This window comes from Cynoglossus semilaevis, chromosome 5 (assembly GCF_000523025.1).
Source record: "Cynoglossus semilaevis isolate Cse_v1.0 chromosome 5, Cse_v1.0, whole genome shotgun sequence".
Taxonomy (NCBI): domain Eukaryota; kingdom Metazoa; phylum Chordata; class Actinopteri; order Pleuronectiformes; family Cynoglossidae; genus Cynoglossus; species Cynoglossus semilaevis.
The window spans coordinates 1,691,674-1,712,041 of NC_024311.1; the positions used below are offsets into that span (position 1 = coordinate 1,691,674).

At 37.9% G+C, this 20,368-nt stretch overlaps 3 protein-coding genes across 3 annotated transcripts in view; 1 reads left to right on the top strand and 2 right to left on the bottom strand.

Annotated features, from left to right (window-relative positions):
• The window catches only part of mmp15b (matrix metallopeptidase 15b), a 29,902-nt gene extending 22,952 nt beyond the window's left edge, over nucleotides 1-6,950 (bottom strand). The window contains exon 1 of the mRNA XM_008309910.3: nucleotides 6,267-6,950. Coding sequence (XP_008308132.1) covers nucleotides 6,267-6,392 — 126 coding nt within the window. The 5' untranslated portion in view covers nucleotides 6,393-6,950. The remainder of the gene's footprint in view (nucleotides 1-6,266) is intronic.
• Nucleotides 6,951-9,015: 2,065 nt separating this feature from the next.
• Nucleotides 9,016-17,865, top strand: LOC103378633 (growth hormone-regulated TBC protein 1-A-like). The gene is made up of 8 exons (XM_008309908.3): nucleotides 9,016-9,915; nucleotides 11,940-12,091; nucleotides 12,184-12,342; nucleotides 12,885-13,009; nucleotides 13,524-13,620; nucleotides 14,429-14,601; nucleotides 16,094-16,279; nucleotides 17,076-17,865. The coding sequence occupies exons 1-8, from the start codon at nucleotides 9,845-9,847 to the stop codon at nucleotides 17,166-17,168; spliced, it is 1,056 nt and encodes a 351-aa protein (XP_008308130.1). The 5' UTR covers nucleotides 9,016-9,844; the 3' UTR covers nucleotides 17,169-17,865.
• Nucleotides 17,625-20,368, bottom strand: part of LOC103378644 (lysosome-associated membrane glycoprotein 1) — a 5,936-nt gene continuing 3,192 nt past the window's right edge. Inside the window, exons 4-8 of the mRNA XM_017032354.2 lie at nucleotides 20,220-20,366; nucleotides 19,986-20,111; nucleotides 19,408-19,474; nucleotides 19,170-19,337; nucleotides 17,625-18,108 (exon numbers count right to left, since the gene is read on the bottom strand). Of these exons, the coding sequence (XP_016887843.1) occupies nucleotides 17,969-18,108; nucleotides 19,170-19,337; nucleotides 19,408-19,474; nucleotides 19,986-20,111; nucleotides 20,220-20,366 (648 nt within the window). The 3' untranslated portion in view covers nucleotides 17,625-17,968. The remainder of the gene's footprint in view (nucleotides 18,109-19,169; nucleotides 19,338-19,407; nucleotides 19,475-19,985; nucleotides 20,112-20,219; nucleotides 20,367-20,368) is intronic.

The following is a 20,368-nucleotide window of genomic DNA, read 5'->3' on the forward strand; positions in this document are numbered from 1 at the left end:
TTTTAAAAATTATAAAAATATTGTTTCAACTAATTATTCTTTATTTGTTCACTTTAATGAATATAAATCGAGATTAACTAAAATGTATATATATATGTATATATAACTAACTATGTTATTATAGGAGATAATAGGATTTGTTTTAGTTCAGTTAAGTTCCTCGTAGTAGTAAGGTACACTCTGCACTTTCTTATGCTTTTTATTGACTGTCAATTTTCAAAAAAGTTGAAACTGCAAAACACAAAATACCTAAAAATCCACATTCGTGACTTGACTGTCAAAAACCTTGTTACCTCAGGCTTTGGTTCAATTTGAGCAGTGACATTCAACCGTGGTTTGCACTTTAACTTCATTTATCTAAACTCTTTACACATGCACTCTTTATGTGCATGTGTGCGTGAGTGTGTGTGTGTGTGGGGGGTCGGGGGGGGACAGGAAGTAGCTGACCTACACACAACCCTGATACACCTTAGATAAAAACCTCAAACACACACACAAAAACAAACATGCACTTCCTGAAACGGTATCTTATTACTGCTTCACACCCACCCACGCACACACACACACACACCCACACACACACACACAGTCTTTGGGGAAAACAGTTGGCAGAGCACATCAACAGCAATGTGTATCGGGTGAACAGTTTTTCAGTAAAACATCTACAAATACTTCTGACCTTTCCAGGTAAAATGTTAGAAATCTCAGAATTTGTTCACGAAATCACCATGACACCGGCTTTTTATGCTTTTTACCTGTAAAACTGGTATTTTGGAAATATGAAACCAAATTGTAAAGCTGGGAAAATTGGCTTAACGTTTTGTAAACATTAGCCGAGTTAGCTAATGTTACACTCGCGCTCTGATAACAGAACGTTACATGGTTTTTCAACTGCGAAAGGAGACACAGTATGACAAGAAAACACGCAAACTCCATTCAGACGGACCAGGAAGCTAAGCTCATTTTTACTAAGGTGCCAAATCAGCGTCATGATATCAGGAGCTCTGGTATGGCCCTTCGCAACTGGAAGACTGTATACATATAACCACTCCATATCAGATTGGTAAATAACTGCTTATTTATAACATTATTTATCCAAATAAATCTGTAGTACTCCTACTAATACTAACATACCTCTTTGTATCGGCTGTAATGAATCAGGGCAAAGTTAAGTGTTTGCCAGTTTATATGATACATATCATGATACAGGGGCAACAATACGACATATATTGCAATATACTGGATACTATAAGCACAGCAATATATAAGTATATAAGCAATATATAGAGTTTTTTTTTTTTAATAATTTAATCGTATGGAAACTGTTAGCATTGTAAACACACAATGCTGTTACATGGTTAACATTAGGTTACTCAAATTGGAACGGAGGGATTTACATTACTAGTCACTAGGGGAAAAAAATAAAAGCAAAATAAAATGAACCAGTGGCATGAATATTGTTAATTAAAAAAAACGATACAGAGAATATCGATATAGGATTGTGAAATTAAATATTGCAATATTTCAAAATCCGATAAGCCACTATTATCCAAACACTTAATTTCCGATTCCGATATATACCGATATATGCAGCCGTTTGCTCCCAAGCAAAGGTAAACGTCTCACGACCCTACAAGCTATTCTAGCATATTTGACAAGACCTAGGCATTGTGTTATCAGGTTTTTATTATCAGAGGAAAAACTGATAATAATTCTTACCCATATTACATAATTATACAAATATCGGGCAGATAAGATCAGTCGACCAAATATTGTCAGCAACCCCTAATTTATTTTAATAAATCCAATATAATCATTACAACAACAACACTGATGATGAATTTTTGGCCAATTGATTATGAAGATAAATAAACAAAAACAAGTTACAAAATGGTGTAAATGAGTTCTATATAGAACGACATGTTGATGAGAAATGTATTTCATTAGACTAGAATGACACGAGAATGAGCAGAATGAAACTTGACAAACGGTAAGTAATATTTGCAACAATATCAATGGCGTTAGTATTAATAACAGTTGCGTTATGTATTGAAAGTCTTGTCTTTAAATAGAAACGATCAATCTTGACTTTTATTGGCTGCTTCTCTGCTCTCAAAACTCTGCTCTGGATCAAACAACTCGTCGGCTGAGCAGAATATTAAACAAGCCTCAGACAACAGTGTGAATGTGCGTGTGCATGTGAGCGCATGCACATATATATATGTTCTAGGCCTTGTCTATTAAATTGGCTTTCAAAGAGTCCTTGAGTTTACCTGCCAAAAACAGACCCAGCAATATACAAGGAGTAATAAATGCTGCCAGAACTCAGTGTGTGTGTGTGCGCGTGTGTGTGTGTATCACAATGTCAGCCAAGATACTAACAGAGCTCTTATTCTGACTTTGGTCAGATGCCAAATCTTACCCGCCCCCTACAGTTGCAGACCCAAGATTTCTAAGTGAAGTACTGGAAAACCAAGGTTATGTCCAACGTAATTCTATTACACTGCTCCAACAGGGAAAGTCAATCATTTGATATTTGCTTTTTTTTTGACTGCATTTAATTAATTATTTTATTTGTTTACACTCCTGTTGGCATTGTTTTGCTAAGGCCTAAACTATGGCATGATATCAGATGTATTGGTTCTTCATAAAGTCGTAGTGTATAATACTGCACAAGGGTTTTAGATGAGGCAGAAACTTGGAAATTGTAACCTTTGACTTCTTCAAGCATTTCAAGCAGAAAGTCATTCTTCAACAATCAATATTTCCAGCAATCCTGGGTTGCAGGCAATTTGTCCAGTATGCATATCAAATGTTATTTTTAGCCCCTTCCCTTTAAACGGTCCTCTACATTGTTTAAAAAAAAAAACTTGACAATTTAAAAAGTCTTAGTGTGCATGTAATTGGTCACTGATAGAGTGTTAGTGGATAATGTGTTCATTTTTAAGGGTCCATAAAGTACTTTACAGATAAATGAAGAAAGGTTTTTAAATGTAGCTCTTTATGCACTGAGAAGACAGTCCACAGTTCCCTTGTGCCTCTGGCATCATACTGTACTCCTGCCCAGCTGCTGGGGGTGTTAGCATGTGAGCTAAACTGAAGCTAACAGCCAATGGAGCTTACACAGTATGTCTTTGCAGCTGTATACATGTTTTAACCCTGTCGAGAGAAGGGACAACATCCACTGGTTTCCAGAAATTGAATAAATCGTTCAAAAGCACATTCTCACAGTGAAGAGCTAGCAAGTGCTAAGGCTAGGAAGAGGTGACTGGAAAAGGGTGAGAAGTGTTGGTTTAATCTGGTCAGACCTACACAGTGTCTCTTAAGTAAACAAACGTGTTACGGAAAGGTCATAATTTATAACAAAGGACATTTTCAAAGTGTGGTTATTGGACTGGATTGGCCTTGAGGTATCAGTTAAAAAGTCCATAGTGTGCCTCCCTGGAACAGGATGATAGATAGGCAAACAGTTGTATTTCTAGGAAGTAAAATACCATGTGATTTTATAGACACTAATGTCATAAGAGATTTTGATAGATTTTATTCCTGCTAACTATTGTGTAAAAGTCATACGTTTGGTGACGGTTGGAAAAATGAAGAGACCGCAAGTTGCAGCTAAACATGGACACAAAGATCACATGGAATGAGGGAGTCAAAGTGTGGCTCATCACTCCACCCCCTGACTGTCATTACTCTGCTACAGCTGCTTCAGCATGTGACCATATCTGCACACACTCTCATTTCTTCTACTGCGCACCACTGATTAGTTTGGGCCAGAAAAGAAGTACTAAACATACTGACAGAGAGCCAAACACATTGACATTTGAGGAAGCTGATGCATCAAGAACTACGTAACAACTGGGAAGTAGACTTGATATTTAGTTCCCTGTTTACATAGTTATTTATTGACTACGTTAGTTACCAGGGCAAGATATCCGCAAACGTACTGTAGAAACAAGTTTGTGTATCATTCTCTATCCCTCTACCTGCCTCTCCCTTATCAACAGACAATAAACTCCATTGTATTTGCAAGCACTGAATTCCAGACGAAGCGTATGTGCGTGCGTGTTTGTGTGATAATTCTTTAGAAAGGGTGAGATCCAGCGGAAAAGAGTGGGATTTGTAGAATTTGGACAGACATTACCAACAAACAAAACAGTTACTGTCCAATGAAAAGTAAAGGTCACTGGTCATAGATTCCCAGTCCAAAACCTTAAAGGCAGAACTACAGGAATTTAACAAAAGCCAGGACTTGATGATGGTGATTAGGACGTTTAGGGACACTGACCAAGACCAAGGCTATAATGCATGACAACTAGACACGACTAGGACTGTCCTGTACCCATAAAGACTAAAGCCTATGTGTATGGTTACCATGGCTCATAGATAACATTCCAACAAGGAGCATTGCTAGTAATTACATTGGTGATTTCCAGTCAGCAAAATGTAAACAATTAGACATTAACTACGACCCAGAGAACGACAATTCAGAGTAAAAAATTTTATGAGAACTGGAGATTGCTGCAAACAAGAAAACGCTGGAGATTTGTCCTCTGAAAGTATCCCAAGACCTACAAGATGAGACCATGAGACAGGCAGGTCTTGAATTTGAACACACCAAAGGTGCAGAAACTAAGTAAGATTAACACTCCGTTGTACACAAAAACAAGAAAGATTTAAACGAATGAAAACAGAATTAAAATATTCAATTCATGATTTTCATATTTTTCATTGAATCCCCAAATTGTGAGACAATTCAATGAAGGAGTTATTCTTAAGGTTTTAGATGTGATTCTTACGACTAGTTTCTCTGGTTGAAACAATATCTCGTTGTTTAAGTGTGAATTCACAATATCCCTTACAGAGTCAAGCCTCCCTTCAAACATTAAAACTTATATTAGATGCATTACAGCTGCTGTGTGCCAGAACAAATTATCCACAAGAACTCCAGAGATATTTCAAGGGTTTCATAAAAAGCCATGACTCTCCTGTGAATTTGTGATTACCCCAAAGGTATTTATGGTTATTTGCAAAGTGTGTTTGTAGGCTGTCAGAACGGCCCTGAAAAGGATCTGAAAGGATATAAAATGTTGGACATATAAGACGAAGGATGTCAAAAATTGAGCTGCCAGGCAGGAAAGCAGGACAGGCCTGTGGAAGATGATCGAAGACGTACAGTAGTAAACGAGGACATGAGGGTAGCTGATGTCACAGTAGAGGAAGGTGTGTGTGTGTGTGCATAAGAACACAAAAGTGCATTGACATGGGCTGAAAGAAGCCTCATCCGGTGCATCCTGACATGCCTGCCGCTGGGGCATGATTGTCCTTTCACAATACAAAGCTCATCAGGCAGCGATTAGGTCCTCTGGCGTAAATTGGACTTTATTCCATGCTTCATTAACAAGTTTCACCTGGACACACTTGAAAACATATAGTTACACGCCTAGTACTAGTACTACTATACAGTTACACAGGTGAACCGTTTGGTACATTTGGTACGCCCGTGTATTTGTACCTAACGGTTTGGGACAAATACACTGTACCGTGACAGCCTTCCTATATAGCTGTTCTAGAACATAATATATACACATTTTTTTTCTTTATATATACTTTGAATACCATCTCAATGCCCACAGGTGTTTATTTAAGCTAAAACTTTAGCTCAAACATTAAAGCTTGAGTCAAACCAGCCTTACTGTATGAAGGACAATAAATAAATTGATTGTTGAAAAGCTGACTGACACAATGGCTAAACAGATTTTGATTCTGAAACTGATTAATATTGTTCAGGACTACATAGCCCGCAAATAATATTAGTCAGTGTCACAATGCTAAATAATGACTTAAATCTACCAATTATACTATATTTTTAATATTTTACCAACTACATTTTTCCATGTTATGAATCCCATGGTTTGGATTAGTCAGGTGAAAGCAACAATACCTGTTGTTATTTGTCTTTCTGATTCAGCATTGTACAGCAAAACAAAGTTGGGGAATTAAGAAATATTGATTGATCTCAATTGATCGTGATTAATCTTTATGGATTATGAACACGGTTAATTACAAATGCAGGTACCTAGATATTATTCGGATAAATAATAGGTAAATGTTTAACCCCCTTTTCTGTTTAAATTGAGATTAATGTTACTTCTGAGCCTCAAAACATGTTCGCGCTTGGCTGGGGGTCCACAAAGTCTTTATATCACTCTGGTCTATCACAGGGTTATCTCCTTGTTTGCGTGATTGCTTGTTAGTTAGTTTACCTCAGTATTAAAGCCGCTGTCTTCTTCCGCCGCGTGCGCTCCAATCGCGCACAACCATATTGCGATGGTGATGATGTGTCTCCACAGTAACCACAAGCCCAAATCCCGAGATAATGAAGTGCCCATGGTCCCACTGGGGTAATATGTCCACAATGTGTTTAAATAAGTGTCCCAACCACAATAATATTAATAATAAAAAAAAAAAAAAAAAAAAATCAGAGCAGCGTTTTAAAGGGACGCCCCTCCATTGAAATCACCACTCTTTACGCGCACGTCAACTCGTTCACCTATTCAAGTGCACTTTTTCGGAACATTCAAGAGAGCAGCGGAAGGCACTGTAAAAAAAATGTAGAAAGTATTTACATACATTTTAATTGGCAAAAAAAAAGAGAAGACGTGAGAAATAAAACTTCAACAGCAGAGACCACGGCTTCTTCTTGCTCTCTAAGTTTTTCAAAATAAAATATTAAATAAAAATAAATGCATATGGAGATTGATCTTCTTATTGTCCATTTTCCCGTCTATTCCCGTGATTCGTTATCCGCTGTTAAGAGTGGGGTCGGTCCCAGTCTTCAGTGCGCAGCAGTAGGACGGTCAATAATCCACACACCACCGTGTAAGTCTTTCTAACTCAACTTCATCTCACACGACTTCCGCTTTAGAATTTCAAAGTAAAAGTTCGATTCATATTAGAAACGTAGGGCATGTTTGTTCTGTTAATTTTTAGGTTTCGTGAGCTGTTGTCAATGTTCTTTATCACAGGCACAGAGTGTGTAATACGACTTCGGCATTAAATAAAAAAATAGAAAAATTAGGGACTCAATATGGGTTCAAGTAAAACATACTGCAAAGTATATATATATATATATGCTGGAATTGTAATTCCGTAAAACATACTGCAAAGTATATATATACGCTGAAATTGTAATTCTCTTGTAACCCAGCTCTGGTCCAGTTCATTTTTTGACTTCCCCTTTACATTTAGACTACAGATTTACATTTTTACACATTTTACACTAAATACGCTAATCAACAGTCGTCTCAATTTTGCTTCCATTGACATTTATTTTGAAGGCAGATTTAATTTCCAGTGTAGTCTTTGTTCCTGCATGTGGGCTTGCTTGAATGACCAACCCACAAACAATGGCTTTATTAAACAAATGGAAGGGACCATGACCGCGCCCCCAACACACACGCACGCGCTCTTGTATTGATTGACAGCCTTCTGGATCCGTTTACTTTCAGTGACTGACATTTCAATTTGGTGCGCCGCTTTCCAGAGAACCACAAAATATAGATTTTTTTTTTATTGTTTGCATGAGAAATTGTCCAAGTGGGGGTTCATTACATCGGGTAAATTGGTCATCAGGATACATTACAAAAGGGCTTTAAAACCACTTGTACATCCAACCAAGTAGACACACTGATTACTTCAGCAAAAGTGTATGGTCACACGTGCACAGAATCACGAGCTACGGGTGCTTTCATAAACACAGTGTGGCTACAGTTTGTAAAGACAGAACAAACATCTCAAAACGTCAATGCAAAGGATCTCAAAAGCAACACGAGTGAAAATATTCAGTGATATTTTTAAAAATATGGATCAGACAGAAATTAAGGGGTATCCATGTACTGTCTTAAAAAGTCTGGTTATGGTCAATGTACAAACAAACAAACAAAATGTAGGTGCTGAAATGTAGGTGCTGAAGTGCCAAAAAAGTCAGCAATTTCCAACCTTAAAATTTACACTTTTACAATAAGTGGAAATAATACCCCAGACGATAGGCATACATTAAAGGATAGTGGGAGTTTATTGTAAATTTAAAGCAGCATTTCTGCTAAATGAGATTGTCAGAATTGGGAAACATGAACAGATACTCATCCATCATGCAATACAATCAGAACGGCATCTGACTGAACATGACGAACCCCAAAAATGCTCAACGTCGTTCAGAACTACTGTATCTGCTGGAGAAAGAAGAACAAGGGGAACAAGTGTTTTAGATATTTTAACAATGTGCATGCTAAGGTGGCCTACTGTACCTCGAAAACTGTGAACTTATCAAGAGTCCACAGAAATGTAACCACTCTACCCTAATCTTACTGTACTGCCGCCCTCTGTCGGCGAAATGAGACATATGCAGCCTAATTTCGGCCATTCAAAATGTAGATTTTTTTAAATATTAAGTACAGTTACCTTTTCACTTTTTTAGACGTAGGTATATATATATATTATACCAATTTTTAGGTTAACTACTTTGACCTTATGCAGATGACACCACCGTAGTTGGACTCATCTACGATGAGGACTAACTCCACTGTTTAATACTTATTTGTATTTTGTCTTATTTATTATTTGTTCAGTTCATCCCTTAGTTGTTTTATTTGCATATTTATTATTTGTTCAGTTCATCCCTTATTTGCACATGTTTTTCTGCAGTTTTTACTCTGGGCTATTCATTATTCTTGAAGTTAGCATTGTCAAAGTTTACAAAATCAAAATAGGATGTTAAATTTCAGACCAACACTTAATTTTATGGTGACAGAACTTTATTGGACACAGCCTTCATATAACTCTATTTCTATTCCCATTTCTACACATTTCTATTCCCGTAGCACCTCTGATGCTTTCTGTTAGTACAATAACAAAAAACAGTGTGTGAACAGTGACAAAACAATCTTGTGGTGTGGGCGATGGGGGGGATTGTCTTTGAGTACTCTGCTTCCTCCCCCATTTTTAAAACTTCATTATAACGACATGTTAATTAAAAATAGACCTGTTCATATTGTATTTGTATAGCTATAGTATGGGCCATTATGTAGATAGAAGTGATATTTCATGTGGGAAAACGTTTCTGGAATTATCAGAAAGGGAGTAATGGAGGGCAAGTTTAAAACAAAAACCTCAACTGTGTGTTTGTGTATAGAGTTAGCTGAACCTATTTTTGACTGTTTGCTTTCTTTACATATTTTGTATATGCTTGCAACATGGGAATCTTTTTAGTAGGCTTTATAACCATTGCCGTTTTTCCCGAGAACTAGTAATCGCCAGTCGGTTAAGTTAATTTTCCTCAGCTGTTTACTTTTCCGGGTCGTCTTGAACGCAGCATTAAGTCTGATGGACGTGTGTGTCCCGGGGCGAAAACGTCATAAGCTCGAAATCTTCCACGGAGTGGGAACTAAAGGGATAGAGAAATGGAAGTGGTTTGACTAAAAAGGAGTGACTAACAGATGTTAGTTTAGTTTCTTTAAACCTATCGTCTTAGGTCAGTTTTTATTAGAGTTTATTCTTCAGGACAAGCAGGTGCACGTGGATGGCGATAAAAGGCAAAGTCAGCTCTGTGTTAACAGAGTCAGTAGTTTGAAATGTTTGTAACGTTAAAGGGTCACAGCTTTTATCTCGTTTTAAAACATTGGTGGAGTATTAAAGTCGTTTTTCTTTTTGAAAAACTGAAGAGTTCGTTTATTTCAAAGTAGATATATGTTCTCGAAGATTGTGAACGTTAACTCTGTAAGAAAAGTAAAAGATAAATACATAGAATATACAATAGTCAAACGTTAGGATAATCCTGGCCCAAATGGAGAAGAAGAAGAAAACCAACCGCACCGGGCACTTCGCAGGTGGAAGAGCCAGTAACAGAGTGGACAGGTAACGCAATAAAATCTTACCAAAAAGAACTGCTAAAATGTTAACTGTAGAAGTAGAGCCTCGTGAAAATATAAATGATGTGTTAAGTTTCCTCCGTTTGAATAATAACCTACTACAACTATTATAAACTCTTGTTTTTGTTATGCCAACTAAGTAAATCACAGGGTAACCTTAGCATGCTATCACCTCTATTATCATGCAACCAAAAGCATTGCGTCAAATTTCCATTAGAAAGCTTTGGGGGGATTTCTAACAAGATTTAAAAAACAAAACAAAACAACAACAACAAAAAAAAGATTTTAGCTCTCGGCAGCAACATGGGCCACTGGAAAGAGTAGAGCCAGTTAATTATTACAACGTTGAATGACAGGTTTCCTGTCCTCACAGGGTTTTTATAGTAGCTGGTAGTTGAATCAGTTGGTAGCCATGGCATGGGCAATATGATAGGTTAAGCAATAAAAAAACAAACAAACAAACAAAAAAGGCTCCTGTAATCATTAAGATATTGTGTTAATAGCAGTGGGTGAGAAATGGGTTTGGGTTAGTCAATCATATTTTAAACTAGAGAGTCTTTGCTCTTTTCACCATCTCTGGGGTGGCATATTCAAAATATTGGGTCAGACTGACTCAAAATGCAAAAAATATTATTTTGTATACATTGGTATAATTTAAAATATTGATTCAGTTAGGGTCTTTATGAAACAGGGCTGCAGAGGTAAATGTAAACGATACGGAAGATTCTGTTGTGCTACAGAAAAGACGTATATATATATACTATAAGAATGCAATACAGTACATGTAGCATACTAAGACTGATTATGACTGACATCAGTCATAATGGCATCATTGAGTTCCCTTGCCATGTGTACAGTCTGTGTGCATGGAACCCTAATCTTAGTGTTGGTCTTCAGGTGTAATGCCTAAAGGAAGACTTTGTTGCTCAATTAAGCCTTAAGCGTCAGAAGGATTATTGTTTACTAAAATAGTGAGGCTTAAACTATAGTTACATTAAGTCGGCACGTTTTGGTTAACATGTGCAGCAGCCATTACACTGGTCATATATTGCAATTTGCAGTGTGATTGCAATTGTATGAATGGATGGAGTCTTGCTGTATTATAAAATTGGAAGTTGCAGTTCTAGGTAGTTTTTCCTAAGCTGGTGTCTGATCCATTGCTGGGATGGAAATATATTTGCTCTGTTTTTAGTGCATTGTCACAATATACTGAAAGATCATATACATGTATTCAACATTTGACAAACTATATTTAATAAATGCATATTTTTTAAAATTAGATTTGCTCATGATCTACTAGCATTAGCTGCTGGTAGATCACATCTTATTGGGCACAGTACAAGTACATGTAAGAACTAGTGGTGGTACTTGATTAAAAACATGACTATAATTATTTAGGAGCTTTGTAATTAATTAATCACATATAGAGCAGAAACGTGGGATGTTTGTTGTTTCAAGTATTCATGAGCATCAATTGTATTGTTCTCTGTTTTGGCATTAGCTTTTGCAATGTTTATACAGAACAACTGTGTTAACAAGAAGAAAATAAAACTGACTCTGATTGTTTTCCTGCTTGGTGTCCTGGTTTGGGTGGACCGCACACACACACACACTGCACACCACCCTTTTTCCCAAAGAGTTATGCCACCTATAAAACACTGCATTCCAGTTCATTGCATCTTTTGTAAAACCCAACATAAAGAGATATCGGTAAATTCTGCTTATTCACATTGTTATGTAAAAAAATGGTATTGGGACAACCCAAACTTCAAAGTAGTTAAAATAACTTTTATGTGATTTTTGCATTTTTCACATAGTTGCACCTAACCATACAGTACAGTTCTAAACAAACATGAACTCACACTTGTTAAACCCAGCTTAACCTGTCTTTTTTATAACTGTTGAACATGTTAAAAATTCAGTTTCATTTCAATGTTAAAATATTGAGAGACAACATTTTTTGTGTAAAGGTAAATGCATAGGTAATTGATTTGTACCTTTTTTGTACAGGGTGGATCCATATGGCTTTGAGCGCTCCGAGGACTTTGATTTTGATTCATACGAGGAACTCATGTCTGAGTATCTGGTTGTGCTCACACGTAGATCCATCAAGTGGTCCAAACTACTGAAGAGCAAGAAAAAAGTGCAGAAAAATGTCAAATGTGAGTATTATCGTGTAAATATAGAAACACAACATTTACATTGGAATAAAAGACGGTTTTTAACATGAACGCACCCTCCCACATCCATTTAGTAAAACGTTACGTGCGTAAGGGGATTCCTAATGAACACAGAGCTCTGGTGTGGATGGCAGCCAGTGGAGCTCAAGACCAGTTTGAAAAGAACCCAGGATACTACCAGATGCTGCTTGGAGCTCAACATGACCCTAAGCTGGTGGAGACCATTCTCACAGGTCAGTGTAAAAACAGTTACACATATCTAATTTATGTTGTAGGACTATTACTAGCAAATATTAATTAAAGCAAAACATCAAACCATTAAAAACAGGAGCTTGATCACTGTAGTTTGACTGTCATTATTGTCCTAATTCTGCACTGTTGACCTTTTGCTGAAGATTCAGGGTGTTGGAAGTTAAGAATGTCAACATAAGTAACTACTCATCAAACGACACTGTCCTAACATTCTAACAAAAACATTAGCCGATGAAATAGCTTATATTAAGGCGCTCTCAAACCACACCCTTATCCACCAACGCCGGTGTTAAGATTGGATGTGGCAGCTGGTAAACAGGTTTCAGTGTTTAACAGCTCACCATTGTAAAGAGTTGTAAAGTTGGTCTCTGTCTTTCCATTGTTAAGTACACGACACAGTCTTTTACTGCTGGCTGAGCAGGCCGCATGCAGTATGTCTTTAGAGCTGTACCTAAAATTAAAACGGTCACCTTAAATTCACAGTTCGTCGAGCAAGTATCAATGTCAACGTTCTCCCTTTCAGATCTGAACAGAACATTTCCAGACAACATCCTGTTCAGTGAAACATCCAGGCCATGTCTGCAGAAACCTCTATACAATGTTCTGCTTGCTTATGGTCATCACAATTCAACTGTTGGCTACTGTCAGGTAACACTTTAGCATTCAACCCCTAATTTAGAAATTTCACATATTGAGCAACTGTACTAGTGGCCCCTCCGCAGCACTTTAATATTGTGCAACCTTATGTAGCGGCAGATATGGCTACCAGACCAATACTTCTTTTTTTTTTTTTTTTCCAAAATTGTGAGGGAGAAAAAATGGATAATATTTTTTTGTCTCGCAGCAATGATTATGTAATTCTGGCCATACAATGCCTCTATTTATCACGAATAAAGAGATACCTGTATTGCCCTGAATAAAACAAAATAGACATGTCATGGGATCTTTTTTTACAACCTCTATTTGTTTATTGAGTTAATAATTTAAAAGGCAAATGTTTTTACGAACTTCATTTGCAATTCTAGCTTGTAGAACTGGAACTGCATTACCTCCAGCACTCCCATGTAGGGGTCAGCAGATACTGCTTTGCTCAATCTTGTTTTGTATTCGGTGTAAACGCAAACAAGTGTTGAACTGACAGCGCCTCTCTTTGGTTTCACAGGGGATGAACTTCATAGCTGGTTATCTACTTATCGTCACAAAAGATGAAGAGAAATCCTTTTGGCTGATGGATGCACTCCTTAGCAGAATTTTACCAGGTGTGTGCTTAAAATGCAGCGGAGTTTCTTAACCTAAGAAATAAAGTTTTTTTTTTTTTTTTTTTTACACAGCAATGAACAATATTTGTAGCTTGAAAAAAAATGATAATCAATTGGAGACGCATGTATTAGTCTGTTATGGAGAAGTTACATCTATATCAGCGATACCCAACCTTTTCCCTGTCTCAAGGACAGGACAACCAGCATTTAATGATCCTTCAATGCTCAGCACCTTGCTACCGGTCTGTAGTAACAGGTTTACTTTGCCCGGTAGCAAGGTGCTGAGTATTGAAAGATCATTACATTTTCAAAATAAAACACTTTTTAGACTCTATTCTGTAGACTTGTATCCTGAATACCAGATTATCTTTAAATAAAGAAAGTAGAGGGTATGACTGGAATTTCTTTGAGTGAAGTAAATTAGTAAAAATTAAGTACATTTTTTTTCACTGTGTCCCACTGCAGCCTGATACCAAATCACCTTTGAACTGGTACCGGTCCCCGAACCGGGGGTTAGGGACCCCTTATCTTTAGAGTCTTCCATTTACAGCCGGCAGTTCAAGGGGAACTGTATTGCTGATGCGCCCCCCCCACCAGCAGAGTACACTGTAGTCACAGTTTGATCTCTGCTTCCCTTTTCTGTAAAAAAAAGAATTGTATGTCTATTAGGCAACAGAAGTTTATTTAAAAGCATTGCCATTTGTGTGTGCAATGTGTGTGCATATTACTGTACTACGGTTTTTTGGTGACAACTGACTTCTATATGTTCAACACAGAACTGAAGATTTCTGTCTTTCTGTTGGTCTAGACTATTACAGTCCAGCAATGTTGGGACTAAAGATGGACCAGGAGGTTCTTGGCGAGCTGGTGAAAATCAAAACCCCCCAGGTCTGGAGGACTATGATTGATCACAATGTAATGTGGACACTTGTGGTTTCCCGATGGTTCATCTGCCTCTATATTGATGTTCTGCCAGTGGAGGTAAGTGTCATCAGCTACTCTATTTGACAAAAAAAAAAAAAAAAAAACGTTTTCAGAATGACCAGGATCTCTTCAAAAAAACTTCATGGCGCACATTTTATAGTCATAAGGACGAATTGTAAGGATAGATACAAATACTAAAATACGGTGAACATCGCCATGCACACACACGACCTCCAGTCTGAATCCATGATTGCTTTGTATACACACCCTTGATCATTATCGGAATGCTGTAAGCCCCTCACGATTACGGGAAAGCCAAGTAAGACAAGTAAGTAAGGCTTCCGCTCTCAGTCTCTTTCATGAGGGGCTGTAGGATGGAGGGGTGGGTTGCCAGCATCACAGCATCCTTCGGGCCACACGTCCGGTGGCAACACACCTAGTCCGCCATCCCTAAGTCACAAGACCCCCACATCCTGCAAATGTTCGACAAAGGTTATTGTGCGATCCGCCAGCCCAAGTCTGACTCTCCGGTTGCTCCAAGATGGCCTTCCGCACTGGTACCTCGCCCTAACTGTCGCCACCAGGGTCAATGCTGCAATCTGGGCATCTCTTCACAGTGGCAGCAGATGTACTGTGCACTCCACCTCTGGCCACCGGCAAGCTGCTGCTGTTGCCATCCAGGAAAGACTGAGGATTGTCTGTCTGTCTGTCTCCATGCTCTGGAGCGTCATCCCTGCCAACAAAGTGGCAGAGCTTTGGGGGAGATGTCTCCCGCTTGGCCCGAGCCAACTGCTGATCCAGAGCCCCGGCTGAGTACGCAGCACCGCCAGCTGTTCTGTGGCCTCCACACGGTCTCTTAAATCGGTCGACTTCCCCTCACCATCTGTGCCAGCGCAGCGAGCTGCTGGCCCACCATGGTGCCACAAATTTTTTTTGCGTACAAATGCAACACATGAGTTCACCCTTTGACAGCAAGCGCCGACAGTTTACGATGCTTTATTAGTGCGGAGCTAGCAATACAGCGCTCCTGTGTCTGAAGTCCCTTCTGTACGTGTACCCGTCTCTTCGCTGTGTTCTCACTGTCCAGCCCTTCATCGTTCCCAGCTCCTACTTAATGTAAGGACCACTGGTCCATCTCCACAGTTTTGGGCTGTTCCCAGGAAGAGAAGTGTCTGGAAATGTTCTGACCTCAAAGATGGAGATAATGTGTGGTGTTAAACATAGGATGGCAAATCATAGAAAACACTTTTGTTTAGCTGAGTTACATGCTAATACATGTACCTTGTTAGAATCCGTTTTAAAGTTAATTAATATATGTAGATTGTTTTTATGTGTTATGCTAACATAAGCTCACAGTTGTGTTAACATATAACAAAGGCTTTTTGTGCACATCTTGAAACACTTCTTACCTATCTGATTCCAAAGACTAGTCATTTCTAACATAATTTGCCTGTGTCTGATTACTACATTAAATGTTCCAATCATAAATAACTGGAAATGTGCATCCCGATAGATTATGATTATTCCAAATGTGTTCATTTTTCTGCAGACTGTCCTGAGGATTTGGGATTGCCTGTTTTACGAAGGATCAAAAATACTGTTCCGTGTAGCGTTAACACTGATCAACCACAACCAGACTCTGATTCAACAGGCAAGATCATTGCCAGATGTTGTCCAGATCTTCAAGCAGATCACACAAGGACCATTTGTGAACGACTGTCACACTTTTTTGCAGGTAAGAGAAAAGCAATAATAATAAAATACATATATACAGTATAGGTGTGAGTGTATTTTAATAAATATATATATAAGTATATTATATATTATCCGCAATCAATTCAAAAGTTGTGTATAGCACACATTTTAAATGTCTTAAACAAAATGCCATAACTATTGTAAAAAATCACTTTGAATCAGCCTTTTTTTTATACAGTAGCGGTTAAATAAAATATTCAGTGCTAATCTCAAGTTAAACAATATAGTCAAAACAAATATAACTAAATTCTAAAGCTTGTTGCCACTGCCAGGGCATTAACGTTATCCTGTTATCCGCAAAATCCTGAGCCACAATCATAGCATTGAAATTTTTCAAAAACCAGCAGAAATATATATATATACTTTATATATTTATACACACTCACAGTGGTCAGTGGTCCCTCTTCTACGTATATTGGAGGCATCGTAGGGCTTGAAATATGGAATAAAACTTAACGAAACTTTCACAAATCTCGTTTGCCCGGACGTACAGGTTATTTCTTGCAATACCCTATATGTATGTGTTACAGAATGTCTTTTAGTTACCGTTTTTGTTCTTCTCAGACTAGAACATGCTTTTTTTAAATCAGGAAAATAATGAAAACATTGGAAATTTAAAAATTGTTATATTCCGCAAAAACCCGAGATAAGAGTTTAAAATCCACCATACATGAATACATTTAAGAAATAAAAAAAGCCTTAATGCACTTACGTGCGACAGTGTGTGTATGTGTATATATATATATATATATATTAAATATATAATATGTCTCCAGCATATCTTCACCGAGCCCGGAAGCCTTTCCACCTCAACCTTGACTAAGTTGCGGGCAAGATGTCGTTCACACATCATTTCAGAAGAGTCATGACATTAACTCACCTGTTGGAGGAATCAAGTAGGCTTTTTTTTGCACAATCGTTGGTCTGTTAAATTTCTATTTATGTGTAGGTTTTTTTTCACTTGTACTGTATTCATAATTGTATATGAAGTCTTAATAATATGCTTTGTAGTCTGATTTAAGGTCACACTATATTTAAATGAGTAGTATAGTGATTCCAGTGGCTGTTTACAGCTCGCTTTTTTGTTTCTTCCAAGAAAAAGTGTATTGAAAGTCTCGATGAAGATTGTAGTTCTAACAGAATGTAACTTGCTTTTGTCTAATTGTTTTCCGATTAGGTATGAACTAATTATTCTGTTTCAAAATGTAAATGTCGTGGAGATTCTGTATAATATTTCCCCTTTTTGTTTTGAAATTTGAGCTGAGGTTTTGAAAAACATTCATTCATTCATTCGTCAGTAGCAGAATTCACTTATCACAAGTTTAGAGTTTTGGGCCCATTAGTGACAGGGCATGTATTTTTTTAAATATAAAATTTACTTCAGAATACAATTGTCAGGACCAGTCCAACTACTATAAAAAGCACATCTTATTGTCCGTAAAATACAGCAAGCTCTTCATCATCAACACAACGCAGCAAATTTAACACTATTTTGATCGGGGATTATGTGAAGACCCACAGAGTTTCATTATCATCTCAACAACAATCCCCTCCGTACTAAGAAAAGAAACACGGTAAAACAATCCAGGCCTCATGCATTTACCACGGCAAAATAACTACTGCAATTAACTTAAAGTTCCATCTTCCCAGTTCAAAAAACCCGCTGGGTTTAGATGGTCTGATATCCAGCCTGACTCCTCTTTCTGCCAATCAGGTAGGCAATGAGCACAATCAGCACAAGTCCGGCCAGAGCTGCTCCAACTATGATGGGTATGAGCATCTGGTCCTGGTCCATCTGACACTCCTCAGCTGGAAATAGAAAAGATTAGATTGGAAGAAGAGAAAATGATGTAGTGAGTGCTGGTGCAGAACTGAGAACAGTGTTCATTAGATTATTTGTCAGTGAAGCTGGAGCGAAGAAGGTAAGATTTGTAAGACAGCCGTGAGACGTAAGGGGGAAACTGAGAGGGCAGAGAATGGGAAATACTGGTAGATGAAAAGATAGTCAGCAAATTCTATGTACAATATGTACAGTGAAGTAGCGTGGTTGGGATCTTAAGCGAGCATAGATGAGCATACAGTTGTTACGCAGTACAGAAAATGTCATTAGCGAAACAAATCTAGCACAGTTGGAAAATATTGCACCTTTGATAGAAATATTGCAGTTGAAGAATAATTGCACTCGCACACAAATGTATAAAGAATCACAAGTGTACATTCTTTGTAGCATATTCTGCTTAGAGAAGATCATGTAAACCTTTTCATAGAGTCCCATATGATAGACTGAAAAACTGTTCCTTTAAGTCAAGAGTATAAACTAGGAATGTCCGATATTCATTTTTTGCCAATATTGCGATATTGTCCAAACACTTAAATTCCGATACCAATATAGCGGCACAGTGGTGCCCAGGTGGTTAAGGAAGTTAAGTGTCATCTGCTCTTTTTTTTCCACGTTTTTTCTAATGTTCTGGAGGAGGAAAATGTGTTTTTGGAGAAGCTAGGTTGAGAGCAACAAAGGAGTTTAGAACGAGTTACTGCAACTGTGTTTCAATAAAAGTTCTTCAGACCGCTGAGGCACCTGACTGGTCTGTCGCCGGGGCATTGAACTATTTTTAGAGCACGCAGCATTTCACAAAACCCAGACGTGTTATCTGGTTTTCATTATCAGAGGAAAACCTGTTAACGATTCCTACAGATATTACATGATAATAATAATATCAGTCGGCCGATATTATCAGCATTCCTAGTATAAACCATGGTGGTTTATAATCTTGACTTGCCAACATGCAATGTGTTCAATGAATGTTTAAATGGTGACAAGAGTCGTCTTTACCTTCTTGAAAGAGGTAAGGAAAAAGAAATCTTGATACCTGTGGCAAACTGCTCAGTGGTGACTTGGAACGGTTGAATCTGAAGTTTGAAGGTGTTGAGAGAGAAATTTGCATCAACGACCAAAGTCTGCTCTGCGTTGCACATGTACGAGAGGCCCAGTGTGCTGCGAAGGTAGTCCAGACTGAAGTCACTGGCTGTGAAAAAAGCTGTAAAAAAAAAAAAAGACGTAGTCAATCGAAACTAGGGAAGTTAAAAATGACTTTGTTACTCACTTACTTGTCATATCAGACCAGTTGGCGGACAGCGCTAACCCACTCAGGTGGTACTTCCTAGTTGTAGAGTTCTGTAAAGATGAGAGATGGTTAATAAACAAATCAAAAATCACATGTGTAAAACAAAGTAATTTGTCTCATTGGATTTCACAGTTTTAAATAAAAAATGAAATTTTTTTAAACTTAAACTTCAAAAAAAACATTTAACGGGGGACAGTCAATGTGTTAAACATACTAGGATTGCCATCCTGTGGTTTCTAGTCTTGGGCTGTTTGAGCGCTTTTAATTAGGGTTGGCTCAATCCAAACCTCAGAATTGTTACCGTATTGATATTGGTCAAAATTTCAGGATTAAACATAGGAAAAAAAAAAATAACCGGACCGATCCCATACCTAAGCCCAAAGGCTTAACTTAACTTTGGCGACATGCTATAAACAGGGACACTTTCACGGAAGTCATTTTTAAAAGTGACAGAAAATGAACCCATGTTATTGGAAAAATAACTTTCTTGTCATATATTAACACAAGCGTAAAACTACAGCCTAACAACTGTCACTTTTATTAGTAAGACGATGGATCTACCAGGGAGAAGGTGAAGTTGAGAATGGTTCTTTGGTCCTGCGTCAACACCAGTGTTGCTCTGTTGGCGTCACATGATCCCGATGAATTTGTCAGAGAAGGATCCAGATTGACTACATCTCTGACCACCTGACAAAGAAGACAAATAGATGGTTTTCATCAGTTTGAAAAAAAAACAAAAAAAAACAAGCAATGGCAAATGACAATTTCTGCTCTACTCCTTAATGTCAACATTACCTCATTGTGAGATTTGGAGAGATAGGAGATATTGAACTGCAGTCCCATTTGTGCCAAAAGACAGACTGTGTTGTTTTTGAGCTTTACACTGTAGAAGCCCGACTCAGGTGTTCCTGAAGGAGCCGGTGCTGGAGCCGCTGTTGTGGGGG